Source organism: Talpa occidentalis, unplaced genomic scaffold (assembly GCF_014898055.3).
Source record: "Talpa occidentalis isolate TD23 unplaced genomic scaffold, MPIMG_talOcc4v2.1 talOcc4.6, whole genome shotgun sequence".
NCBI classification, from domain to species: domain Eukaryota; kingdom Metazoa; phylum Chordata; class Mammalia; order Eulipotyphla; family Talpidae; genus Talpa; species Talpa occidentalis.
Genome location: NW_023604972.1, coordinates 95122955 through 95148231, shown reverse-complemented (window position 1 = coordinate 95148231; position 25277 = coordinate 95122955). Strand labels below are relative to the sequence as shown.

The window sequence follows — 25277 nt, the reverse complement described above, 5'->3', positions numbered from 1 at the left end:
TTTTGTAGTCTTTATTTCCACATTCTCAAGGGAAATGAATGTCCTCTTGCTCTATTTGCCAAAAAATTGATTACTTTATTAGTTCCTCATTTTTCAATGGTGTTCATAGGGACGTGTTTAAGGGTTGATTATAGTAGCATTAGTTTGAAGGTTTCTACAATTGTAAGTGGTCTCATAAATATTAGTTTTATCACTGCCTTAAAATATTTTTGCCTCCTGCTACTTGTAATTGGCTGCATTTGCCCTTCTGAGTAGTGTGCGAAAATGAGGGAAACAAACCAATGATATTAAGGAGAGTTTTATTGTTAAGATAGATAGGACCTACAATTTTACTTCTATTCTTCAAGTCTACAAAAACTCTCAGAGTAAAGGTATCTTTATGTCTGTCATACCAGCAGACATTTTAAATTGAGAAAGGAAAAGTTTACTTCCTGCCAAACTGAGGAAGAGGCGGTGGCACCTTAATATCTTGACCTTTCTCCAACTTCTTTTCACAATCCACCAGGTAATTGACTCCATCGATGACTATCTGAACAAGCTCAACCTTCGATAATGAAAAAGATGATTAATTTGCACAGAAGAGACATGCAAAGCATTGATTGATCAATAGTAACAATACTGGGACAAAAGAGAACTTGCAACATTAGATGAACTTTATAACAAATTTTTCCTTCTCATTATTTCCCTAAAGGTTTTAGAAGGAGAGGTATCTGATAGTAATTGTCAGAGATGAGAAACACAGAAATTACAGGGTTACTTTCAATCTTTCTTTAGTTAAGACAGGGTTACTACTCTGTGTGTGAGAACTTTATGTATGTAAGAACTTCAAGTTAACTTCATTAACTTGAATTCCAGACACTTTTTCCTCATCAGTCTCTGCTAAAAAACAACAAAGTTTGTTCAAAAAGTAACTACACAGTGACACCCCTGTGTTATTATTTGGCCTGAATTCCAGTTTTGACCTGTGCTAAACTATCTGAACACTAAATATACTATAGTTGAGTTACTGTTTACACAATGAATGTCTTTCTGGAAAATTATTCACAATCAACTGGTGATTAAATCACATTTTCACTGTAAAGGCAAGTTTGCCACTTAAAGGAAACTTTGTGAATTATATTAAGATGAACATTTTAAAATTCTCACTTTTTAAAAATAGGTTAGAATTTTGGTTTACAAATATTTTTTCTGCTTAAACTAAAACACATCTGCCTATGAATTTCTTTTCCTGGAATCACCTCCAAATAAATTATTTGCACTACTCCTGAAAAAAAAAAACAAAATAAGTAAGTGATTAGTTAATTTCCAATAGCATTAAAATACATGATATAACTCAAGAATGAAAAGCAAGGAGAAAAGGGATTGTTTAGTGTTACCGGTAAACATACCTTAGGCATGATGGAGCCCAGGTCCCTCCCTGAGAAAGGCTTGGTTCAGAAAGCTAGTCATTACTAGTCAAAAAAAAAACCTATTTTCAATGTCTGGACCTATCCATCCAAGTATTTGTGAGGGTGTGGTTAGATGGGTTTCTCACTCACTGCCAGTGAGACTCTATTTTGGTATAAATTGTCTGGTAGGAAATTTAGTCATAAGTAAGAACCCCTCATCTCATCACAGAATTCCTTTCCTAGAAATATATCCTAACTAATCAGAGTTGTGATTAGAGTTATGTATAGAGATGGTCAGAGTTATGTAAGGAGAAATGTTAAATAGATAATGAACTAGCTTCACTGTGCTGTTATTAAATATCATGTTTTTGAAGACTATCTAATGTTGTGGGGGAATGTTCATGATAGAATGTATTGGGGAAAAGATGTGTAATAATATCAAATATATAACACTAAATTTTGTTTTAAGAGTTTTTTAAATCATTTTATGAATGGAAGGCAATTAGAATAATGTTCACAATCGTAATCCAGGATTGTTAGATTAAATAAGTAGTTTTGTTATTTACTATTTTGGGCATTTTTCTAGCCTTTATAATGTTTAACTATTAACTTATAGTTAGACTTTAAAAACATTTTTAGAGGTAACTACTTCAATTTTCAGTAATAAAAATCTAGTAATATTAGAAGCAAACAGGGCTAGGTCCGAGATTTTCTTTAATCACTACACTGCACATTAGTCAGTAAATTTCAGTTTTTTTGTGGTATTTTGTGGTATTTATAGACACTTTTCAAGTGCTTTACTAAGGCTGCTAACATACAAGCTGAGAATGTTTTTGCCTTTCCTTTATTGGCACAGATACTAACAGGCAGTGAAATATCCAAATGTAGGCGGGTAAGAGAGAGCATCTATAATCAACAGATTTATAATAAGCAACTAAGTTATTAAGAACTATATATTAAATTAACAATGGGCATAATATGTTCACTGGGACCACACCCAGAAAATTACATTTGATGGGATTCGACAGCCTGTTCCTTGAGTGAGTTCTTTGTACTTCATCTCACACATGGCTGCAGGCCTATATGTATAGTTCATGAATCCTATACATCCTATGTACAGTATTCATAGTATCCTAAGGATTCTTTTATGAGCACAAACTTATGTATACATGCCCATATTATGCTTGCCATCCTTAGCCCTAACAATATAATTTTAGAAACTATCAAATATCTAAAAGTATGGAAGAGAAGATAAAAGTATGTGACCTTCACCAAAAGAAATTCAGAATCAAGAGAAAATTCCACTATTTTACCACCTTTAGAGAAATAGTACACATGTTCTCTGACTTTACAGTTGTAAAGTACTGCTGTTAGCATCATGGAGCTCCTGCTGCTGAAGGTCTCTGGAATGCTCGAGGGGGCAGGATGGTGACAATGGTCCCACTGTGAATTCTTTTACTTGCCTAGACATACTCAGCTCCCTTGGCCCTTTCCCTGATGTAGTTATTTCCCATGGAGAAGCAGTGTAATCATGCATCACTTAATGACGGTTCAGTCAACAAGGCCGCGTATATGATGCTGATCCCAACAGGCTACTCCATATGCCTAGGTATGTAAAAGGCTATACCACCTCGGTTGTCACTATATTCTACAATGTTCACACAACAAAGAAAACACCTAATGATGCATTTCTCAGAACGTACCTTCATTGTTAAGTGATACATGACAGTACTACTGAATGAAAGGCTAATATGACTCAGGATTCAATGGGGGAAAACGAAGTCTTGAATATTATAAACAAGATAAGACTATTTAGACTAGTTCTCTAAGACTGACAATTAGTTCATGCTTGGAAAGTGAGGAAGCTATTACCTCAGATCGACCAATTCGATCTATGTTGGAAATATCGTAGATATCAGCCACTGCTGCGGTGTCCACACCACCTGTGCCACGCTTCTGGAGCCTTAAGTTCTCCAGGATCTTAGAAAAGCGCGGATCCTGGGACAAGGGATAATACTGAATGTTGTAAGAAGCAAAATCAATTTCACCATCATCTTTACATTCACTTAGAAAAGATGTATAATGAGAAGAAATAACAGTTAATATTTATTAAGCATATATTTACCATGTACCAGGACACTGTTGGAACTTTTAAACCTTACAATTCCATGAAATAGGAAACTAAGGCTCAAAGGAATTAACTTGCCCAATGTCAGAGAGCTAGATAGATAGAAGGCAAAAGAGCTATACTGCTATACTGTTTTGTTTTTTTGTTTGTTTGTTTGTTTGTTTGCATTCAGATACCAGTTTGGGTGAGTTTGTATCATCTGTATAACAACTGTAATTGATATAGTTAAAATCACAACATTAAATCACATCAAATAAATCATGTTAGCACTGAATAGCAAAAAGTTAAATTTGAGTTTTATTTTGGGCAAAAAGTATATTTTCTTAAATTGTCTTTATAATGTTTGGTTCTGCTGTGCTGTGGCAGAAACTCTTATGCACCAGAATCCTTTTTCTATATCAACCACAGGTGGAGCTGAGAAATGACCACTAAGTTCTTACTGATGGAATGAGCAGAAGTGACGGGTGCCACTTCCAGGCCTAGAGCTCAAATCTTTAAATGGATCCATCTGCAGAGTCTCTCCCCTTCTGCCAAGCTGGAACATGGGACCTCGCTGTGACTATATAAGGGGAATATGTTCTATGAGAGGGGTCCTCTAGGTGTGATTCCCCAATCAGCAGTCTTGGCATCTGGGACCTTGTCAGAAATGCAAATTCTGGAGGTGGGCCTAGCGATCTGTGTTTTTCAAGCCTCCAGGGATTCTGATGCAAGTTCAAGTCTGAGAACCCCTGCACCAGGAGAAACAGAGAAAGGAGATGGGAGGAACTCCAGGGCACAGAGTTTGCCTTCCTATCTGAATTTGTTATACGATGGAGAATTTAAACTTCTTGTTCTTGAAGTTGCATCCTTTTCTTACAACCCTGAACTTTTGATCCTAACTGATAAAAATACTTTAGAGGCAAACCTAACCCTTTCTCACTATTTTCTATTACAAATGCTGAAAATAAGCATTAAGGAATGGCAGTGACATTTTCTCCCTCCACAAAGCAGTCAATCTGAGCTGATCCTGGCCGAACCCAACAGGGATGCCAGCTACATAATGTTACCTTGCTGAGCTTTGGGATCTTAACGTGGACACCAGCCCGTAATCCTGTGCCAAGGTTTGAAGGACAGGTAAGAATGTATCCTAGGCGTTCATTCCACATGAACTCCCAGCCTCGTTCTTGGATTAACCGTTCTACCTACAACAGTGAACAAATGACAGAGTTCTCAAATATCCATCCATTCAGCAACCCAAACATCAGGGAGATAAATGTGAATCACATGTTTACTATGGATGAAATTTAGGCAAATTTATAGTTCTCCTTCAATAGAAAATAACACCTATCAGAATATTAAGATTAAATTAGGTGAACCATGTAAATCACTGAATACAGTACTAGCAAATATTAAATAGTTAGTAAGTGTTGGTTGCTATTATTATTTTTCATAACAGGAGAGTAGGACATTATAGAAATTCTCAGCCTGTAAATCTGTGCTCAAGTTATTGAAGAACATTTTAGTCTTTAGTCACATTCTATATTGTCCCTGTGCTTAGAAGAGCCAAGAGCAATGTTAAAGAAGCTAGAAAATAAATGATGATACACAAATTTTCCCAAGCCATTCTGTTTTTTTTTTTTTTTAAGATTTATTTATGTATGCATACAAAAGCTGGGGTGTGGGCCAGAGGTGCGAGGGGCAGGGGTAGGGGTGGTGAAAGAATTCACCAGAGACAAAGTGAGGAGTAGAACAGGCAGATCTACTGAAATACACTGTTGAGGGGAGCAGCAGATGAGACAGGAGAGGTCTGCTGCGCCTTGTGGGTCACCTCCGAGGTTGTCTGGGGAATCGAATGCGTGCTGCAGTGGCTGGCAATACCTTGATAGCGCTGTTTTTAACCCCTGTGTGACTAGGGAGGCCCCTCCCAAACCATTCTGAATTGGGAAAGGAAGCATAAGATCTTGCTAATAACAAAAGAAAGTCACCTAGTTTTTGAAGTACTGCCATGGAAGTGCCACCCAAAAGATACAATGATCTCTAGAAAATATCAGCTCTACCTTGTAAGTCACCATAGCGTATTTTTTCAAGAATGGAAAATAGATGTTATTTAGTGAATATTCAGAAATCTCTGATAATATCTTACTTCTTTTAGTCCACGACAGAACCGCTCAAATACTCTTTTCATATTGCCTCCCTTTTCCATAGAGATTACCCTGGTGTGGTCTTCTTCATTTATCCAGATGAGAAATGTCTTGTCATAATTATGCCTAATGAAGAGAGAAATATGGTATTGAGTGTTAATTACATTTACTTCAACACATGAAAATTCCCATTACTTCTGTAGCTTGATTGCTTCATTTCACCTTCCTCATTTTCTGGATGGCCCTAATCTCTTAATTGTGCTTGAACAAGTACTACAAAATAATATTAACTTGACAGAATGAAGAGTAAGATAACTTCAGGCCATAAAAAATGTCATGTTTTTGCCCAACAAGAATATAACTTCTCTTATTCCTCAGACTGGGAGAACTGGGATGACATTAATTCAACTCTAACAGAAGTATTTAGTTTTTTAATAATTTTAACCAAAATCTTGTTGTGCTTAAAAACAAACAAAAAAAAGATTGTACCCACATTCCTAGATGTTTGAGTTACAGGGGATTTTACATATGTTTGCTATATAAAGTCTGCCTATCCACCCGCTCTGAGCAGCTGTTCCAGATTATTTTTATCCCAGCTCCTTCAGGTAGTGTCATAATAACCTACCAACATACAGGAATCAAAGTGGACTGAGGACTGTTAGCCAAGACAAAATATGTTTACACTTGATATCCATTCTTCCTTATAGGCTGTGCTTAAATCCTCAATGTTTATTTTCCATTTTCTGCTCTGTAAATGTCATGAAGCAGATGCTCTACAAGGTCAAGTAATATAAAGCTAATTTTTCTTAAAAGATAGTCTTTTCTCTCATGCATAATTCATGCAAACCGGTGAACATTCCTACACATCTTAGAAACATCACTCACACACACACACACACACTCACACACACACACACAAAATTTCTAAGTACTCTCTCTTCTCTAGTTAGCTCAAGCTGAACATGCTGTCAAGTGCAGGCCACAGCAACTTCAAGTTAGGATAAGCAGAACATCTGAAGCAGATCCTCTGCACACATGGCAAATTTGAAAACGCTATGTCCATACCAGATTCCCCTGGCATCTGGCCAGTCACGGGCCATTCCAGCACAAGTTAGTAAAGGGGATACTGGCTTATCAAACAGAAAGTGGTCCTGCAGGCCAAAGGGACAAAGCAGAAAGAAAAACTGATGAGACCAGACATAATAGTAAGTGCCAAGTGGTCAAGTTTCAACTTGCTAATAATGGCTGAGATCTTTTGGGCAGTGGGCCTCAGTATTGACTACCCACTAAAATATACTTTTGATTATTAAAAAAAAAAATCAAACTAATGTCTATCTCTTATCCCTCAGAGCTTCTGACTTAATTATGATGGGTGTGGCCTAGACATTGTCATTTTTAAAAGCTCTTTAGGTGATTCCGTTGTACAGCTAAGGTGAAAAGCACTGGCTTGGCCCAGATGGTGGTAGCTGCATGGACTGTATACACCCCACTAGCAGGATGCTCTGCAAAAGCAGAGCAAACAGTGAGAGACGCTATTTTACAAAATCTGTTCCACATAGCTGCCCTTCTCTATTTCTAGCATTACTGGTTTATTATCATCATTCCTTCCATTAAAAAATAATAGAGATGTAAAATAATGATATATAAAAAGTCACCATTAAAGTTTCCTATATTCTAGGTTCTATGCTACATACTTCTACTTCCTTTTATTCTCATTAACAACACTTTTAGATAAATATAATCATTCTGTTTCACAAATGATGAGAACTGGGATTCAGAGAGATAAAAAAAAAAACCTATCACAGAGCTAGGAAGTGAGAGAGCCTAGACTCAAAGCTAGACCTGTATGACTCTCAAGCTTGTGCTTTAACCACTACAACATATACTCTACATATCAAAATCAGTATTAAGAGACAATATGTTTTTTTTTTAATTTGTATGTGCACAGTAAAAATATGAATAGGGACACCATATAGTCATATGAAGTAAGAAAATCAGGAGGAAATGGGGAGAGGAGTCTTTTTACAAACTAAGAAGTTGAAGAGGATCAAGACTTGAGTCAGAACAGGTTGTGAACTGTCACTGTCAAGGATGACAGAAATAGCTAAAATGGCTGCTTGAGGTGGGGGTGGGTAAGGTCAGAGAAGGAGGGGACTTGTTCTAGATTTTCCTAAATTCCAGGACTTCTTTGGGTGTAGTAATGGAGAACTTCCCCAAGTACAGATAGGGTTTCTATATCAAGCAAGCAGATCCTCCATTTGGACCACCCCAAATACACTGATCCCCAGCCCACCCACTCCATATTGGAGTTACCCCTGCATATTTTATCCAAAGACTATTTGTGTGGCTTTAAAGTAAAGTTTTAAGGCCTCATCTTCTTTCCTTATATTGAAAGAGTTTAAGTCTGAACCTGGCAGAACAGGCTGCCCTTGCAGCTCACAGTTTACAAACTAAGAAGTTGTGTATGCAGCCCTACTACCGGCAGCCCCCGCCGGTCATTCAAGGGTCCCCACTCACATCGATGAGCCTCTGCTGATCCTGCTCTGTCATCTCCGACAGCTTGTAGTAGCGGCCGGCCAGGTCCCCCTTGAGGCCTTCCAGGGCCGTGATGGCTACATTCTCCACCTCCCGGCGCTCAGCCCGGGAGCAGGCCGGTGGCAGGCTCAATCCGCGGATGCTGCGGCCTGTGCGCACCCGAGATGACAGCACATAACGCTCATCAAACAGCCCGTGGGTGATCTGTCAAGCAGAGCTCAGGGTCACAGGCAGTCAGCCTCAGACCATGGTCCTGCCTCAACCACCTAAGCCACCATGGGTTCCAACTTGCTAATATGCAGTATCGCCTGCAGGAAATTCTTGGGTACTGTGCATGTTTGCATAACCAACATGATGAGCACAGTGTAGAATTGGGAGGGGGGAACCTTAGTGATAAGGGCAGAGCTACTTTACACAGTACCATCTGGAGTCCTTTCCTCCCACTAGATTTCAGATGAAAAAAAGAATTGCTTTAGGGAAGACTAAGTTATTAGTCACTAGCATCACTCTGGTGGTACTTATTAAGGGGGCCTTCCTGACCTCAGTGGCCCTCCAGGGAGTATGCTGTGTTTTCAGAGGCATCTGGATGGGACCCTTTTCCCAGGTGTTCCTTACCTTGAGCTTTGGAGTACCAACTTCATGGGAAGGGAGAGAGAGGGCTGGAGCTTACCTTGGATGCATCCAGATCAGTGGGGTGCTTCATCACCTTGGGGTCATAGCCATTGTGCCTGAGCTTGATGACGGGGTCAAAAAGCTCAGCAAACACCTGAGAGAGGGAAGGTGCTCTTTTTACTCTTTATTTGGTTCATCTATTACTAAAAGATCATTCACTTGCCTTTTTTATTCTTGAGGATCAAAGCAGATGACATATTTCTCTGAAATTCTCAGTGCTAACATGTAGGAAGTGGGTGTGAGAGTGGATTGGTGGATGGTGATGCTGCTGCTGATGGTGATAGGCTATACCAGAGAAAAATCTCTTTGAGGAACCTTGTCACTTGGGAGAGGGCAGGGCTGCAGAACTTAAACATCCTTAAGATCTTAAACATCTTACTTATTGAATCTGCTAAGCTTACTTGATTTTCTTACTAAGCAAGAAAATCTTGTTTAAGGACTGGAGGGTTTTCTTCAGAAGTTCTTATCTTTGTGGCATAAAAGAAGTTGGCAGATCAGAGGCTAAATAGTTTTGTGGTCAAAAGGGTAAGTCAAGTTTTTGAGTTTAAGCAACTTAATAAATTTGTGGAAGGTCAACTACACCAAAAGAAAAGTGCACAGCAGCAGCTAGGGTGAAGCCAGACCCCCTCACCCTTGAGGAGCTTCCCCAGCCCAACAATCTTGTGCAAACTATATTTTTTAAAAAACAAAAGTGTCAGTAATATCCAGGTAAAATAATATATATTTTTTTATTTAAATATTTATTTTTTATTTATACAAGTGCTGGGGTACAGGCCAGATGCATGGGAGGGTGAGAGGATTCACCAGACAGTGGGGAACAGGACAGGTAGACTGATGAAATACACTGCTGAGTGAAGCAGTGGGCGAGACAGGAGAGGTCTGCCACACCATGTGGGATTCTCGCCAGCTGGCTGGGATCGAAAGGGCACTGTAGAGGCTGAGAACAGCTTCACAGTGTGGCACTCAACTGCCTGCGCCACCAGGGAGGCCCCAGGTAAAATAATATTAAAAGAAGTCATAACAGAGCACCTCTGCAGCCTAGAGGAAGTCTGAGAGTGGGGATGGGGGGTGTTGGGTCAGGAAGCCAGCTCTAGTTGGGGACTCTGGGAACCCTGAGTTGCTCATGACTGTAAGTGAATGAGCTACCAAGATGGTTCCCTCCCTCCTTTTGATGGCTGCCTTCCCAGACAATTGCCTTCAGTTCCCTGCATCAGAAGAGCACAAAGAACGGACCTGAGGGGGTTGGGAGATGGAAGTGTTTGCCATGACTAGAGAATGCTCCAGGAAAGGTGCCATAGGAGCTGAGCTATGCTAGCAGAAGACCACCCTATGTTTCTGTACTGGGGAGATGCAGGGGATTATGGGATTTCCCACAAGAGATGTGGTGAATTCAGCAGTCTGGTCTATAATGGCTGTATAATCAGCAATTCTCAAACCGAAAATACATGGAATGGAGACAGGAAGGGGTAGGAATGGGACTCAAGGACAAAATTTTGCTTTTCCTACACACTGGTAAACAAGAGGTTAAACAAGGCTAATGACTCTAGGCCTGCACACCTGCTGACAGAAATTTCCATGGCCTATTGTGTCTTTTTACTAAATTTTCCTCAGGCTATGTATTCCTTTCCACAGCTTCTCAAGCTGGCTGCTATGGGGAAAAAGGAGTTACAGGCCCAGAAGAAAAGAGTCACAGATTTGAGACCAGACTGGTTCATACTGGAGCTGCATGCAGAAAGCCCCCACAAGATGGCCATCTTAGAGACGGTCACCAGGCCACCACCACCACTCAACTGCAGCTGATGGGGGCCCACAATTAGCAACAACAAATGGACTTCCCCAAGTCCATGCTTCTTGCTTTCTTAGGCAGTAAAATTTAATTCCTCTGTTCCCAAACTCCCTTCCTAAAACCTAAATAGACCCTATGCCCAGCACCTTGGAGGGTCTCTCTCATGACTAGAGACATCTCTCCAGAGTGTTCTTTCCTCACTCTCATACTAATCAATAAACCCTGACTCCTTGCCTGACCTCTCTGATGTGTGTGTGGATTCCCTTTTCCAGTCTCAACTAGAGGAGCTTAGGAGCCCTTTGTTTGACTTGGGAGCAGGATCTCTCTACTCATCCCTCTGATTTCCAGCAGGTGGAACAGTGGACAGCACCTAGTTCCCACCCAGCTTATCTGAGAGAGTTGTGGGAATATGGGATCAGGGCAAAGGGCCCCTGGACAGGGCAAAGGGCCCCTGTCATTGTCTAATGACAGAAGCATCCACTCCCTTCAGTAAAGTCCAGCCATAAGCATATTGCCTCCTAATGCTTCCTGGCAAATGCACATTACCACAAAACATAAAAAAAAAAAATTTTTTTCTGTACTAATTTATCCCTTTGACCATCTAAAAGAGTTCTGTCATGAAGTTCATTCCTTGATGAGGAGGGTTACTAGAGCAGCAGCAAAGGAAGTCCTTCCCCTGGGAAGTTGCAGACCTCAAGCGTTCCAGATGTTCTATAGCAATTGCTTCCCTTCTGGAAATGCTTCCCAAGAAGGCAAAAACCTGGCCCCTGAGAACAGAGAAAAATATTGGGCCCAGGCACATTCTCCCACCTAGGACCCAGTAGTCCATAGCTTTACCTCATAGGATTCTTCGTCACCAGCCACCATGCCCACAGTCTTTATGAAGGGGTGGCCAGGGTTGTCCACTCCAGTCTGGATACACTGGTCCAGCGTGTAGCCATTGGGTGTTGCTTTGTTACGTAGCTTGGCGTAGATGGACGGGGTGAGGCACTCCGCCATGCAGTTGTTGTGCTTGCGCAGATCTGGGTAGTCTGCACTGCAATCAGGAGAGGGACTTTCAGCGAGCAGTCCCAGAGGGAAGGGGCCTAAGAAAGGACTTAAGTTTCTAGTCATCCTCCCACCAGGTTCTCTTCAGGGACACTTGGCTAGAAATCATGCCCAGGATTCATGACTTAAGTAAGCCAGATTATTAAAAAAATAAATAAATAATAAGTCCCCTCAGAGGGATGTGGCCCTGCCTAAGGAACCCCTGATATTGGCTGCAGAGCACACAGATGTGCCTCTTGTTCATGTAAAGAGAAGACAGAGTGAAAATAATTAGAAAAGGAAATGAAATCACATGCAGAATTCTTTTTTTCTTAACCTAGAAGCTCTAGTAAAATACAACAGCATGTTTTGGTCACTTGGGTACATGTTGGGGAACCTAGAAGCTGTAACTACATTGAAATTCATTTATTTATCTGACCTTCTATGATGTTAATGCCATGATTCCATCAGCTCTGTAGAGCAAAGTGCCTAGCTATTGAAACAGACATTCAGTAAGTATCTGTTGGAATAACACAGAGAGAAATCAAATGAGGTGCTATTTTTTCCATGAGATATGTATTGCTTGAAGGTAAGGATTTAGGACTACCATAGGCTCAAACACAGATGATCTCACCTCAGAAATTGCTGAGGTGCATAGCAGTAATTCTCTCAGAGATTCTGAGTCCCACAAAAGTCAGCTACAGGTTTTCCTCATCTCTTCCATTCACACCTGAATTCATAGAATCCCTTAATATCAGCACTGCACTCCAGCTCTATTTAATGTGCGCTATCACATCCATGGCAAGGTTTCAAGGGCTGAGAAAACACATCCATCTTCACACCACTTTTCCATTTCCCATCTGCATTGTCCTTTAAAGCTGATACCTAAAATCAGTACTATAACATGGCATTTTCCAGGAGGATGAGTCTGGAATTAGGGTCTCTAGATATGCATTTGGCTGCATGAGTTGTGTGAACTTGGGCATGACTTAATTTTTCTAAGCCTTCATTTCATTATCAAGGAGTGTTAAGGTGAATAAAATAGATACTCCATGAAAATGCTTAACACACATAAAAGTGCTCAACAAATGTTAACAATGACTATTACTACTATACATATAGACTGCAGGCTCTGGGCAGGCATGATGCTGCTGCAGCGTCTTGTGCTCACCACAGGTCACTGTGCTTAATGAGTCTCAAAAATTATTGTCAAGCCAACTTAGGCTCCAAGGCAAAAACAGTGAACCTTGCTAACTATTTCCAGTAGAAAAGAGTACATTTCTGGCTGGCATTTGGAGTTATTTGAAAGCCTAATGGACCTACCTTGCAGGGAACATCTTGTGCTGCCCCTGGGTCTCAGCACATACTTTCTGCCGGTTCAGCACATACCCAGTGGTTAGGGCACTGGTGCCCAGGGTGGCAAATAGTAGAGAGGCATTGCGGCCAGTTAGCAACTTAGAGAAGGCACTGGCCATGCTTCCTCTTGGGTGAGTGCCTGAAAAGCAGAGAAAGTGGATTAGATAGCTTCAAGGAGGGCTCTGAAGCACTGCTTAGAGATCAACAGGCAAAAGAAAGAACTGCAGAAGCAGTTTTGTTTTCTTCCTTCCTTTCTCCTGCACCCCTTTCATATTGCTTGAGGAAATCTGGGTAGATTCAGACATTCTGCATGTCAAACTGCCCAAACATGCCATTTTCTCTAGTGATATGATATACAGGAAAAATAAACAGAAACAGAGGACTTGTTCTTCTGGCTCTTTGACAGACCAGGTGCCCTTTGAGACCCTGTCACTGTACAACAACTAGACCCTGCATAGGATGGATTGTAGGGCATATGATGGTTAGAGCACGTCTCAAGGACCACTCTCCTACTCTGTTCTCCAAAATGAGTTGATGCCAGAGCTCAGGGTAACAGACTAAGCAGTTGAGGTATCTTGAACCTGGATGCTTATTGAGCACTAAGGTCAGGAAAACAGCAGTGAGGTGTTCCCCCTAGTGAAATAGGATCCTTGATAGGGGCTGAAGTAGTCCAAGTTCAGCATCTCCCCAAATCTGGCTCCTAGGAAAAGCAGAGCCAAATCCTCTCTTTGGGGAGAGCACACTCCATTTAGACCCTGGTTTCCTATGCATTAAGGTCAAGCAATAAGATCTCAGTCAACAATCCCCAAGCACACAAGGAAGTAGGAATCAGAGTCAACGGGAGAAATGCCCATAGCTTTAGATTCCCAATGATTTGTCAGGTAAGAATGTAGATCAATGCTGTGTGGAATGTTTAAGGAAGTGATGGACTCGAAAGGATGAGCAAGCAATAAAAGACTATTAAGGATCACCAAGCTGATTTGAAAGAAGTCCAAATTGAACTACTGGATAAAACACAGTTGAAAACAGAATAAATGAACTGGAAGGTATGTCTTAAGAAATTACACAGAATGCAACATGGAGAGGGGGATGGGAAAATAAAATATAAGATATAAGAGCCATGTAGGATAGAATGAAAAGGTCAAATATACATTTTATTGAAGCTTCAGAAGGGAGACTATCTATAGAAAAATATATGGTCCATATAGAAACTATATATAGAGAAAATAGAGAGGCCATCTTTTAAGAGAAATGACAGGGAATTTACCAAAGTTATGAAAGACAAAAATCTACAATTCAAGAGAGACAACACAGACTAAGGAAATTTAAGATAAATCTTCACCTAGATAAATAATTAACTACAGAATGTTGGTGACATTGACAAGATATCAAGAGAAGAGAGTAAAGGTGGTTCATCTACAAAAAAATAAAATAAAGTCAGCCAATTTTATTTCAACATTGAACAATGGAAGCCAGAGAAATGAGGTCTTTAAGGGGCTAAGACAATAATTATCATTTAGAATTGAGAACTTAGTCAAACTATCTTTCAACAATGATAACGAAAAAGACAATGTAAAATAAAAAGTAGATTAATAAAAAAGGAACTATAAAGTATATATAAATTATATATTTAATATATACTTTAGAAAGTTGGAAGCAGGATAGCCTGAAATGCAGATAAAATGGAGAAAACATCTGTAAATCAAAATAAGTATTTATATAATATCAACAGAGGATGAAAATCAGGATAAGCCCTGACAGATAGCTTCTGTGTTTGCTGCTGCTCAGAGATCAGAATGGTCAATTAATTTACAGCATCACCTAGGAGGGAGTTATTTATGTGAGGTATTGTGTGGAGAACAAAAGAACAGGTACCTCTAAGTATTCTCTCATCATGTTTGTTTCTGTGATGCCCAAATAAAGAGAGGGTAGAATTTTCCCCCCTAAAGTTTAGAAGGTTCCAGGAAACTGCTACACGCTTAGGTGGGTTGGATGGTTGTAAAGTGCCCATTGGTGTATATGGTTGTGGTTGAAAACCTGAACTACCCTAGTAAGGTGATGTTGGCATGGTCTTACACACTATTCTAACAGAGGCCTTTAGGGGTTCATTTCTTCCTTGATTGTGTTTGGGAGCTGGAGTCAGTCTACTTCATCATCTATGCTAATATCTAAGAGCAATTCCCTTAATTCTAAAGACAACAGGAATTACTTTAGTAATAAGCAGTTAAGATAAATGGGCCATTACTTAAAGTTGTCCAGGGACTTGTAATGACCCAACATAAATCACATGACATGACTTTGAGTTGTGGTCCATCTCCTTATAACAGTAGGTGAGTGATCCTCAAAGCACACCAGCCATGCTTCCTGGCCCTCACATGCAGCAGATGACACTAGCGTACATCTTTCAAGCCACTGTTTTGTTGCCACAAACTTCCTGAACAGAGAGTCAATGCTGTCATCTTGGAGTCTCATCATAAAACTCACCATTGTAAAAGAAGCATTGCCCAAAATCTTTCCAGGCTGTATAGCCCACAAATAAAGCCAGGACTCAACTTTCCTAAATTAGCAGGAAGTGCATTAATTTCTGAGGTTGCCTCAAACGTCTTGATCTTTATTTTTATTTCTGAAATTTGCTTAAGCACTGACATGAGGTCATATCAGAATCTCTTTGAGGTAGTAAACCTTAAGAAGCAGAGTTAGGAGGAAGAGGAGGAAATGGTGGCTGTGTGTAGCCTGCCAACAGCTTCTGTGGGGTCTTCAAAGGTCTTCCCTGGGAGGATGAGCTATGGGTGGGTGTCTGACTCAAAACATTAATACTTGAAAAGTCATGATATCTATATTTTAGTCTCTGAAAATAATAATTTACATCGAAGATTTCCAACTTGCACTGGTGTCAGAGCACTGATGTAGGATTCATGCCAATAATCCTGTGGAGTCATGCAGTCTGGAACTGAATTTTTTTACTACCCTGCTTTGATTCCTTGTACAGATTTGACACAGACTCAAAAATTACTGCTTCTTTGACTCTATGCTTTTTTTCCTATCTCTAAGATACACAGAGACACTGGATTTCACTAATGATGTCCCAAAAGATAAACTTGGGTATGAGATTGAAACAAGGGTTTCATTGAAAGGCTAGTGACCCTGGAAACTATATCACAGTCTCCAAAGACCAGAGCTAGGTTGGCAATGAAATCATACTTCCTCATGACTCCCTAAATCGTGGTTGTATGTTCAAAGTTAGTCTTTGAAAATGTGCACAGGTAGAGCTTTGCTATGTCTTACAGATTTCTCTGTCTTAGCGATTTCTCGGTAAGACATACAGGTATTATTACATAGGTACTATCTGTAGCTGCAACCCATGCTGAGAGGAGGTTCAATTTGCTATTTGCTTTATGATAGCATGTAAATAAGTCAAGCTGGATAGAGATTTTCTAGAAGAGGTAAGCTGTGTCCACTAATGTACTATTTGGTTTTGTCTACTCTCCAACCACAGTGATTTTATAAGCCATTATATCCTGTGAAGCCTGTGGGACAGAAGTTTGGGGCAATAAGAAATATGAGTCTCCCCAGCAAAATGTCTTAATTTTGTGCATTCTCTCTATGTCTTGAGCATTAGCATAATATACTGAACTGTTGTGCTAAGAGATCACTGGATGAGGGGCTAAGGAGCTGTCATGTTTCTCCCTGATACAAAGACTTGAGACTACAGACACTCTCACTATGGGCGCCATTCCTGCAGCCAGAGGGTTTTCAAGCAGTGGGAATTATCAGTGAGGCTAAGGAAGGACAATGACCTTGCAATCTATCCTGGTCTGGAACTGAGTATGTTCATGGTGTGTTCATAAGGAAAAAAATCAAGGATGACTGAAATTTCTGGGCTGAACAACTGGATAGATGGTAAGGTCACTACATGGGGGAGAAACAGGTATGTGGGGAAGTCTCAAGGATAGATGATGTAGGCAGAGGTAGACGTGAGTTGTTTGATAGCCTGTTGGTTAAACTTATCACTGGGTCTTGACCTGGAGGATTCCCTTCCTGCTTACCAGCTGCCCAGTCTTAAGGTTGCTCTTCCCTCCAAACTGACTGCCTCAACTTTCCCTTCCATGCTGGCCCCTGTGACTCAGGGTCTTCATAAGGCCTAGAGGTAAGGTCTAGCCACAGGGCCCCTCATTTCTGCAGAGCACCACCATAGAGCCTGCTGAAAATGCAGGTAACTTTGTACCCTAAGGTCTTCCTTGGATCCCGCTTAACCTCCAGAGAAGCTCAGAGGTAGTTGCTCTCACAGACTTGCGCTGTATGTTTCTACTCAAACAGTATTTTCACTAGAAGGAGAAAAGAAGAAAGAAATGGGAATCGCTGTGTGTCTGCTATAATAGGCACATCATATGCTATTGTCCCCATTTTGTAGATGAAGATGGACATTCTGCTAGCAAGATTAATGACTTTGTTGGGGTCATGCTGCTAGTGACAGTGAGTGGCAGAGAAGGAATTTGAAGGGACAGCTCTCTGAGTCCACATCACATGTTCTTCTCATGTATGAGCAACCTCCATTCTCCCAGCCTTGGTGAGGTGCCCCTTCCACCTCCAATTCTGGATCTTTACAAGTGGTTCTGAGCCTATCAGGCTGGCAAAGCCCACAGGCTGCTGACAGGAGAGCCTTGGCACAGGTGCTCCTCAGATCCCCACAATTCACTGAGGTCAGAGAGGCCATACCTGACACTGGAATTCTTGTTCTTATGCCAGGGAAGAAGGGAGAACTTTCCTCATGGCCATAGGTGGACTGGTAGGGGGCAGGTGTAGTATGTAAGCAGCACATTGTCCAAAAGTGAGAGATGAGGCAGAAAAGAAGCAGGTGGCTTTCTATGAAAACATCCACGTAAAGAATCATGACATGAAGACTCCCAAACCGTTTCCTAGAGCACTGTCACAGAGTGACAGCTTTTGTGGCTCTGTCTTGAGGTTGAGCTTTTTAAGAGTTAGGGGAACCCAGTAGGTGGAAGGGGGAGGAGATGAGAAAGCTTGAGGACAGGCTGCTAATACACTGTGTCTCACCTGTCTCTGCAAAATCTCTCTGTGCTCTCCGAGCTCAATATGACTGCTCTCTCTCTCTCTCTCTGACTGCTCATTCATTTGCACATGAGCTGTGTGGTGTCTGACATCCGGTGAACTCAACTGTCATGCATCTGCTGTCACACTGAGGAACTGCCAGCTATGTTTGGATTTTATTCCCAGCTGATGGCAAATCAGGGTAGCTGCTCAATAAACATTTTTTTCCCTAACTTCATATCATTAGTTGAACAGTGCTTTGCCTAATTTCGAGCGGGAAGACATCTTACCAGCCTCCTCTTTATCTCCTTTATCACTTAGAGCAGCTAAGTGTCTTTAGAGCTAAAGACTCCTGCTCTGGAGCTCTCAAGTACCTTGGGCAGGCAGCAGGAATTTCGAGCGGGAAGTCATCTTACCAGCCTCCTCTTTATCTCCTTTTCAGGTAATGCATGTCTCAACCCTGGGTCTCTTACCTGGGTCATTCCCCCAGGTGCCTACCCCCAAGCCTGACTTTTTACTTTCAGTCTGCAATGAGGCCCTATGTCTGGTATCCAAGCTAATTTATAATTAATTTTGGGAGCTAGCTTCTCAGATCAAAACTCAAGATAAAAATCTACTTACTAAATGCATCCCTTACAGCCACTGATTTTGAAATCTTATAAAAAGCCGCCAGGTGAGGCTGGTTGACTGGTTTTCAGCATTTCCCTGCTCAGGTTCCCAGCCTTTGCAAGTTGTCCCTGAGCTACAGCAGCCCTGCACAGGCTTCTGACCTCTTGCCACAATAGGACGTCTGATCCCTGGGATCCCTGAGCCCATCCTCAGGGCTTTCAGGGGGTGACCCAGCAGAGACTGTCCCACAGTTAACAGATGAGGCCTTCCAGCAGAGGCCAGAGCATAAATGTGCAGGCCCTTCCTTCCAGGGTTGTCTCACACTGAGCAGGCAGGTGGGGAGGGAGGAGTCAGCTAAAGAAGGAAGGTCTTCTGTTATGATTATGGAGGCTACCAGAGACTTCTCTCACCAAGGATGTGTGACTTGGAAGCAGTCCAAATTCCACCTTGTTTCTGAATCTCTTCAGGGCAACCTGGGTTCACCCCGCCCCAAGGCAGACATAGGCAATGACAGGGAGTAAGACAAGAACAGGTGTAGCCCCATACCCAGAGGCGCTGAAGCCAGAAGGTCACTTGTGATTCTCTATTGCCTTGAGAAGGTTACTTCACTTTCTAAGTTTTAGTTTTCTCAAATAATATTTCCTATAATTATTATTATTCTGAGGATTAAAGAGAAAATCCATATGGTGCTTACAGTAGCTGCCACTTACTAATTGCTAACTAGGCATTCATATCTGTTACTCTCATTTGCATTACTTTTGAGAGGTCACCTCTTGGTGCTGCCCAGCAAACAGCTGGGTGCAACTCAGCAAACAGTGCAACTCAGCAAACAGAAAACTCAGGAAGGTCCCAGAAGGGCTACTGTAGTCTTTCTGGAGTCACATCAGGTTCTTCCTGGGATCCTTTTGTCTGAGACCATCTATCCTGACTCTTAATCAAGTCACTTCCTGAGCCAGGCCTTCTCCTAGTGGCTCCCTGGGTCTCCTCAGCCAAGACAGATCATTTCCCCTAAGCTCCAATCTCTCCTAAGGATGTAGGTGGCTCCTGGTGCTGAATGTCACACTTGGCCAGGCAGGGGCACCTGGTCCTCCTGGTCCCCCAGGGCTGAGTATTCCTCTTTCTGTCTCCTAGACCACAACCCCCTATGATTGCAGCTTGCTCCAGGGCACTTCCCTTTCTTCAGTCAGCTTTGATGTTTTCTCTCCTGAGCCCTCATCCACAGGACTTCTCAGGCCTGCTGCCTGCCCAAGGTACTTGAGAGCTCCAGAGCTCTAAAGACACATAGCTGCTCTAAGTCAGGAATTCTGCTTCTATGGAGGCAGCTAAAGAAAGGTCCATGCTAGAGGCCAAAGTGGGGTCTTCTTTTGGTTTTAAAAGCTTCTTGCTGGGCATCCCTGGTAGTGCAGGCAGTTGAGCACCACACTGTGAAGCTGTCCGCAGCCTCTGCAGCGCGGGTTCAATCCCGGCCTGCCGGTGAGAATCCCACATAGTGAAGCAGACCTCTCCTGTCTCGCCCGCTGCTCCCCTCAGCAGTGTATTTCGTCAGTCTGCCTGTTCTGTTCCCCGCTCTGTCCCTGGTGAATCTTCTCACCCTCCCGTGCCTCTGGCCTGTATACCCCAGTTCTTGCATAAATAAATAAATCTTTTTTTTTAAGATTTATTTATTCATTTACACAAGAACCAGGGTACAGGCCAGATGTGCAGGAGAGTGAGAATATTCGCCAGAGACAGTGCGAGGAACAGAACAGGCAGACTGATGAAATACACTGCTGAGGGGAGCAGCAGGTGCCACAGGAGAGGTCTGCCAAGCCATGTGGGACCCTCGCCGGCTGGGACCCTCGCCGGCTGGCCAGGATCAAATCAGCACTGCAGAGGCTGAGGACAGCTTCACAGCGCTGCGCTCAACTACCTTTGCCACCAGGGGAGGCCCTAAATAAATAAATCTTTAAAAAAAAAAAAAAAAAAAGGTTCTTGCTGAGTAATGCTGAGGAGAGTCAGGGGGCAGAGGTAAGAGGAGGTGCAACTCTGTACTTACACACGCTGTTGCTGGGGCAGCCCACATGGCCTCCCACCTGGCTGTGATCAGAATCACAGGACTGCTCTGTGAGCTAGTATAATCATTTTGGAAAGTGAACCAGGAAACATTCATTAACATTAGAAATGTGCACCCCACTGGTCTAGCATCACACTTTGGAAATTCATTCTGGAGAAATGAAACTGCCAGTGTAAAGGAGAGAGACATCAGAAGATTAAGGAAGCATCTGTAGTGGCAAAAAAACTGGAAGTAACCCATCCATCAGAGGGGAAAAGGTGGTATAAAGTGTGGTACATTTAGATGATAGAATATTCTGTAGCTATTTAATTGTTAAATAGATTTTAAACTGTTAAATCCACTTACCTGGATGAATGTCTATGCACTATTCTTAGGTTAAAAGGGGGAAAAGCTGCATAGTAATGAGTACAAGTGGCACTAATTTTGTAACAATGACCTATCTATGTATGTATATATGCATTTGCATATATTTGAATGAACACAGAGAAAAGTATTGAAGATTATTCATCAAACTGCTAAAAGGGTTACTTCATAGAAGGGGGCTTAGAGGAGGCAGATTATTAATTATTTCTTAACAGAACTCTGTTGTCTCACCTGCAAAAATCACTGTATGTTACCTTTATAATAAAAAAAGTTAAAAGCTAAAAATAAATCAACTGTATGTTAAAAGATATAGATTTCTAGACTCCATCTTTTAAATGAGTTTCTACAAGGATGGGGAGTCACTTGTGTATTATGAGACAATTTTACAGGTGTCCCTAAAGCCAGCTGGATCTGGAAACCCAGGTATTGCCTACTTGAACTTCTACAATCTCCTCTGTGTAGTGGGCTCCATGCAACCTCTTCCTGGGTGGTTGTGAGGATTAAGTGTCAGTTTGTAGTAGGCATTGAATAAACGTGAGTCACTTTTCCTAAAGACCCTGTGAAATGGTTATCAAAGCCACCTCTGAATTCCCCGGTCAGCACAGGTACGCCCTCTTCTGAATGTTTGTCGATTTTAGCTTATATGTTTTATGTTTTGAAGTGTTTCACTAAATGCTTTTATTTTGTAATCTCTCTGTGGACAAAACTTCATTTCAGAAGTCACGTACTTTCAGATCCACTGAAACCAAACCTCAGGATTCACAAAATAGGCCTAACCAGTTTGGACACCCAGGTTCTCCTTCTAGATCCTTCTTATCAGCATCTCAAAAGAAAATCCTTCATCTACAGGCTTCACCAGACAGGTTTCATCCACCTCTGCCCCTTTGCACAGGCCTTTTCCACCTGGAATGTCCTTTCCAATCATGCATACCAAGTTAAACCTTACTAGCTTTTTAAAAAACTAACATTGAACTCCTACCAAGCCATGCGAGGTGCATGCAATATTCCTGCCAAGTGAGCATTATTCTGTGGATGGGTAACTGAGAATCTAGAGAAGATAAATGACTCATTCTAGGCCTGGGACCAGCAAGTTGAAAATCTGGGATTTGAACCCAGTCTTTGGCTCTGGATTCAGTCTCATTGCAGATCGCAGTTCCCCCACAGGTAGCCCTGTTGACCTGGAGAGCAACAACCATTGTAGTGTATGCCACAGTGCACTCTACCCTGTTAGAACCCTAAGCCTACAGAAAGGCATTTACTACTCCTAGGCACAGCATTGTTGCCTCAGAGTATGAGACTTCCTCAGAGTCCCAGCATATAGAAACCTATTCTCTTTCCTTACCCTGAGGCTTCTTCTGAAGTGACCTGGATGCCAAGGGTACTCCATCCACTGCACTCTGACTAGGTGCTCAGTGCGGCTAACAGTCATGCTGGGCCAGGCCACCTTTCTCTGAGGAAATGCTCATAAGCTTATATTCTCTCTTCTTCACTCCTGGCTCTTCCCTATTACAGAAGTATGGAATGCAGGGGTGGGAAAGGAGATTGTTCATAGCCCTCAATCCATAGATATTATCTGCCTCAGTTGCCCTAATCTGGAACACCCCCTGATTTGAAAAGCACTGTTTACAGCATCAGGTTTAAAATCTGTCAGAATTTCTGGGCTCCAAACCAGAGAAATTTCTATGTAAGGTGCAAAATCAAAGCCAAAGCCAATGAATAGTATCATTGTGACTATTCCTATACTTGCTCTCTCCATTGAAAAACAATATATACATTAGGCCCTTTAGTCCGAGTGCTCAAGAGCTATATATTTCTCTATCTCAGGCAGATATACTGGGAGCCTGGCTCCTAGTTTAAGGGCTTTGTCTGGTTCTGTGACATCGTGGGATATGAAGGCCTTGGATTCTGTAACTGTCTCAATTCTGAGCCTCCTGGTTGTCCTGAATATTCTGGATGGAGACACCATGAGTGCCTTTCTGCTGACTCAGAGTTATTTCTAGTCCCAGCTGTACACGGCGTCCATGTGTCTGAGCTCCTTGGGCTAGGAGCGCAGCTGCAGGCCAGGAGGAGGACCATGTGTCAGTTTTCCATCCAGAGAGTCACCCCAAAACAGAGGACGTCCTTGGGATTGGACCAGCTCCACAGAACACTGAGCAAACTCCCATAATGCCAGTCTCCTAGGCCAGCGGAGAATGGCTGTTCTCTCCAAGTTCTAAGAGAGCAAAGGGTTCAAGTTACTTCACTGCCGCTGGATATACAGACACCCTTATAGGCATTCTTGGGCATTTCTGTTCTAGGCAGCAAGTAGAAACTCATAGGCAGGGGATATTTACAATCCTTCCCTGTAAAATAGGCCTTTCCAAGGCTCCTTGTGAGGAAGACATAGGACCGTTACCAGACTCATTTCCTAGGGGCAAATTATTGTCAAGAAAATGGGAAGTTAGGAAACATCCAATCCTTTGAAGTGCTGTAAAGGATGGGTGCTCCTTCCTGACCAAGGGAAGAATTCTCTGTGGCTTCCCACACAGGGATGGGTGTGACCTCCATCAATCACATTCCAAACTGGCTCTCTTCTGGATTCCTGGATCAGTGATTTCTAGAATGCTGACACAAGGGTCTATGTGGTTTCCTCTGAGAAGACAAATGGATCCTTCTTGGGTTGTGACACAGATGAAGACCAAGAGTCTCTGAACTAAAACCAAAGTCTGTCTCAAAACTAATCCCCCTCTAACATCTGAACCCCCAGAATTCCCCATTCTTTATCTCACCCTTCAACCTACTATTTCCTGGACCTTCTTCAGTCACTCCTTTAGGAAACTGACCAGACATGTACATATAGCCCATTCTCTAAGGATGTGATCTGTGTATGAAGCTAGCAGAGTTCATGAGCTCATGTGGCACTTGCTCGCTTTCCTGAAACAGTGTTTAACGCACAGAAGGGTTCACTTTAAAGGTTGGGGTATTTGGAAGAGGCATCTATTGAAGCAGAAGAAGAAGTGAACACTTAAACAGCCTAATGCTACTCAGGTGTCCTCAAGAACCTGCTTAGTCAGGAAGTCTGCTTGCCAAGTTCTGGTGATGGTTGTGTCCTCCATGAGAGAAGAGACCAAGGACACTAGTTCAGAAACACAAGTGTGAGAGCTGTGGACAGGAGCAGCAGCACTCCTGGAAACAGTACACCAGATGAACCAGTGTAGCCTTGTCAAGTGGGCATTAACTGCCACCTCACGTGATTCCAGCTGACCCTGTGGGGGGGGGGTAGGTAGGGGGTGTCCAAGAGCCAGGGAGACTTAGGAAAGAAGGCAGTGCTGTGGAGAGCAGAATGAGTTTGACTTGTTTTGGCAAATGTCTCTCTCCATACACACCAGAACATTCGAAGGCAGAAATGTCACCCAATCAAGGCACAAGAACAGGGTTGACAGTAACACTAATCCAGTCAGTCAACTGAGCAAGCAAAGAACAAGTCATTGCTGAGATGAAACACATTTAGGCTAATGCTGCAGCATTTTTACCTTCAAGTGGGGGGAAAATGTTAGTTGACTCATTAATAATGTGTTATTAATTTCAAAATTTAATCTCTAGCAATAACAACACCCAGTTTGGATAGGGTCCAGTTTTTAAATCTACTAGTAATTAGCTCATTTTGAGGGCCTCAAAAAGTTTCTCTATAGGTTAGTTCATCCCAAGTCAGTGATTTGCACACATTTGAGATGGTGCAGGTAAAATTTCCAGAAAGGAATGGATTAGTCTCTGCAAATGACAAGGGCAAGAGAGTTGAAGGTTAAAGTCACAAATTCTGTGGCATTTCCAATGTTTTCCCCCATTAAGAAAAAAATCCTGTTTCGCTGTGAGAAACAGGCACTTCAAGCAGGCTGCAGACATGGGTTCTAGCCCCTTCTGCGAAGCTGTACCGAAGAAAGTTCACCTGTGCCCGTGTGCAAAAGCAAGGGAGGCTTCAGCCAAGGGCAGCCCCCTGAGGGCTTCTTGAGAGAGTTACTACAAATTCCACAGGCAGGGGCTGCGCCTGATAACTAACTTCCGCGCGTGGTCCCAACCGCCGGCCCTACGTCCTGGGCTCGAAAGTCCCCTCACACTAGCTTTAGCACCGCCGGGCATTTGGAGGAATAATGGTCTCACTGACCTTGAAGCCGGAGCCTCGCGCGTCCCGCCGCAAGCACCACGCCAAGAAGTG

General features: G+C 42.3%; 1 protein-coding gene across 1 annotated transcript; it reads right to left on the bottom strand.

Moving 5' to 3' along the window:
• Positions 1-285: 285 nt before the first annotated feature.
• On the bottom strand, positions 286-25277 carry CKMT2 (creatine kinase, mitochondrial 2). The gene is made up of 10 exons (XM_037529987.2): positions 25227-25277; positions 12979-13150; positions 11467-11665; positions 8842-8937; positions 8154-8375; positions 6702-6787; positions 5639-5762; positions 4563-4697; positions 3261-3386; positions 286-544 (listed from the first exon to the last, which is right to left on the bottom strand). The coding sequence occupies exons 2-10, from the start codon at positions 13128-13130 to the stop codon at positions 425-427; spliced, it is 1260 nt and encodes a 419-aa protein (XP_037385884.1). The 5' UTR covers positions 13131-13150; positions 25227-25277; the 3' UTR covers positions 286-424.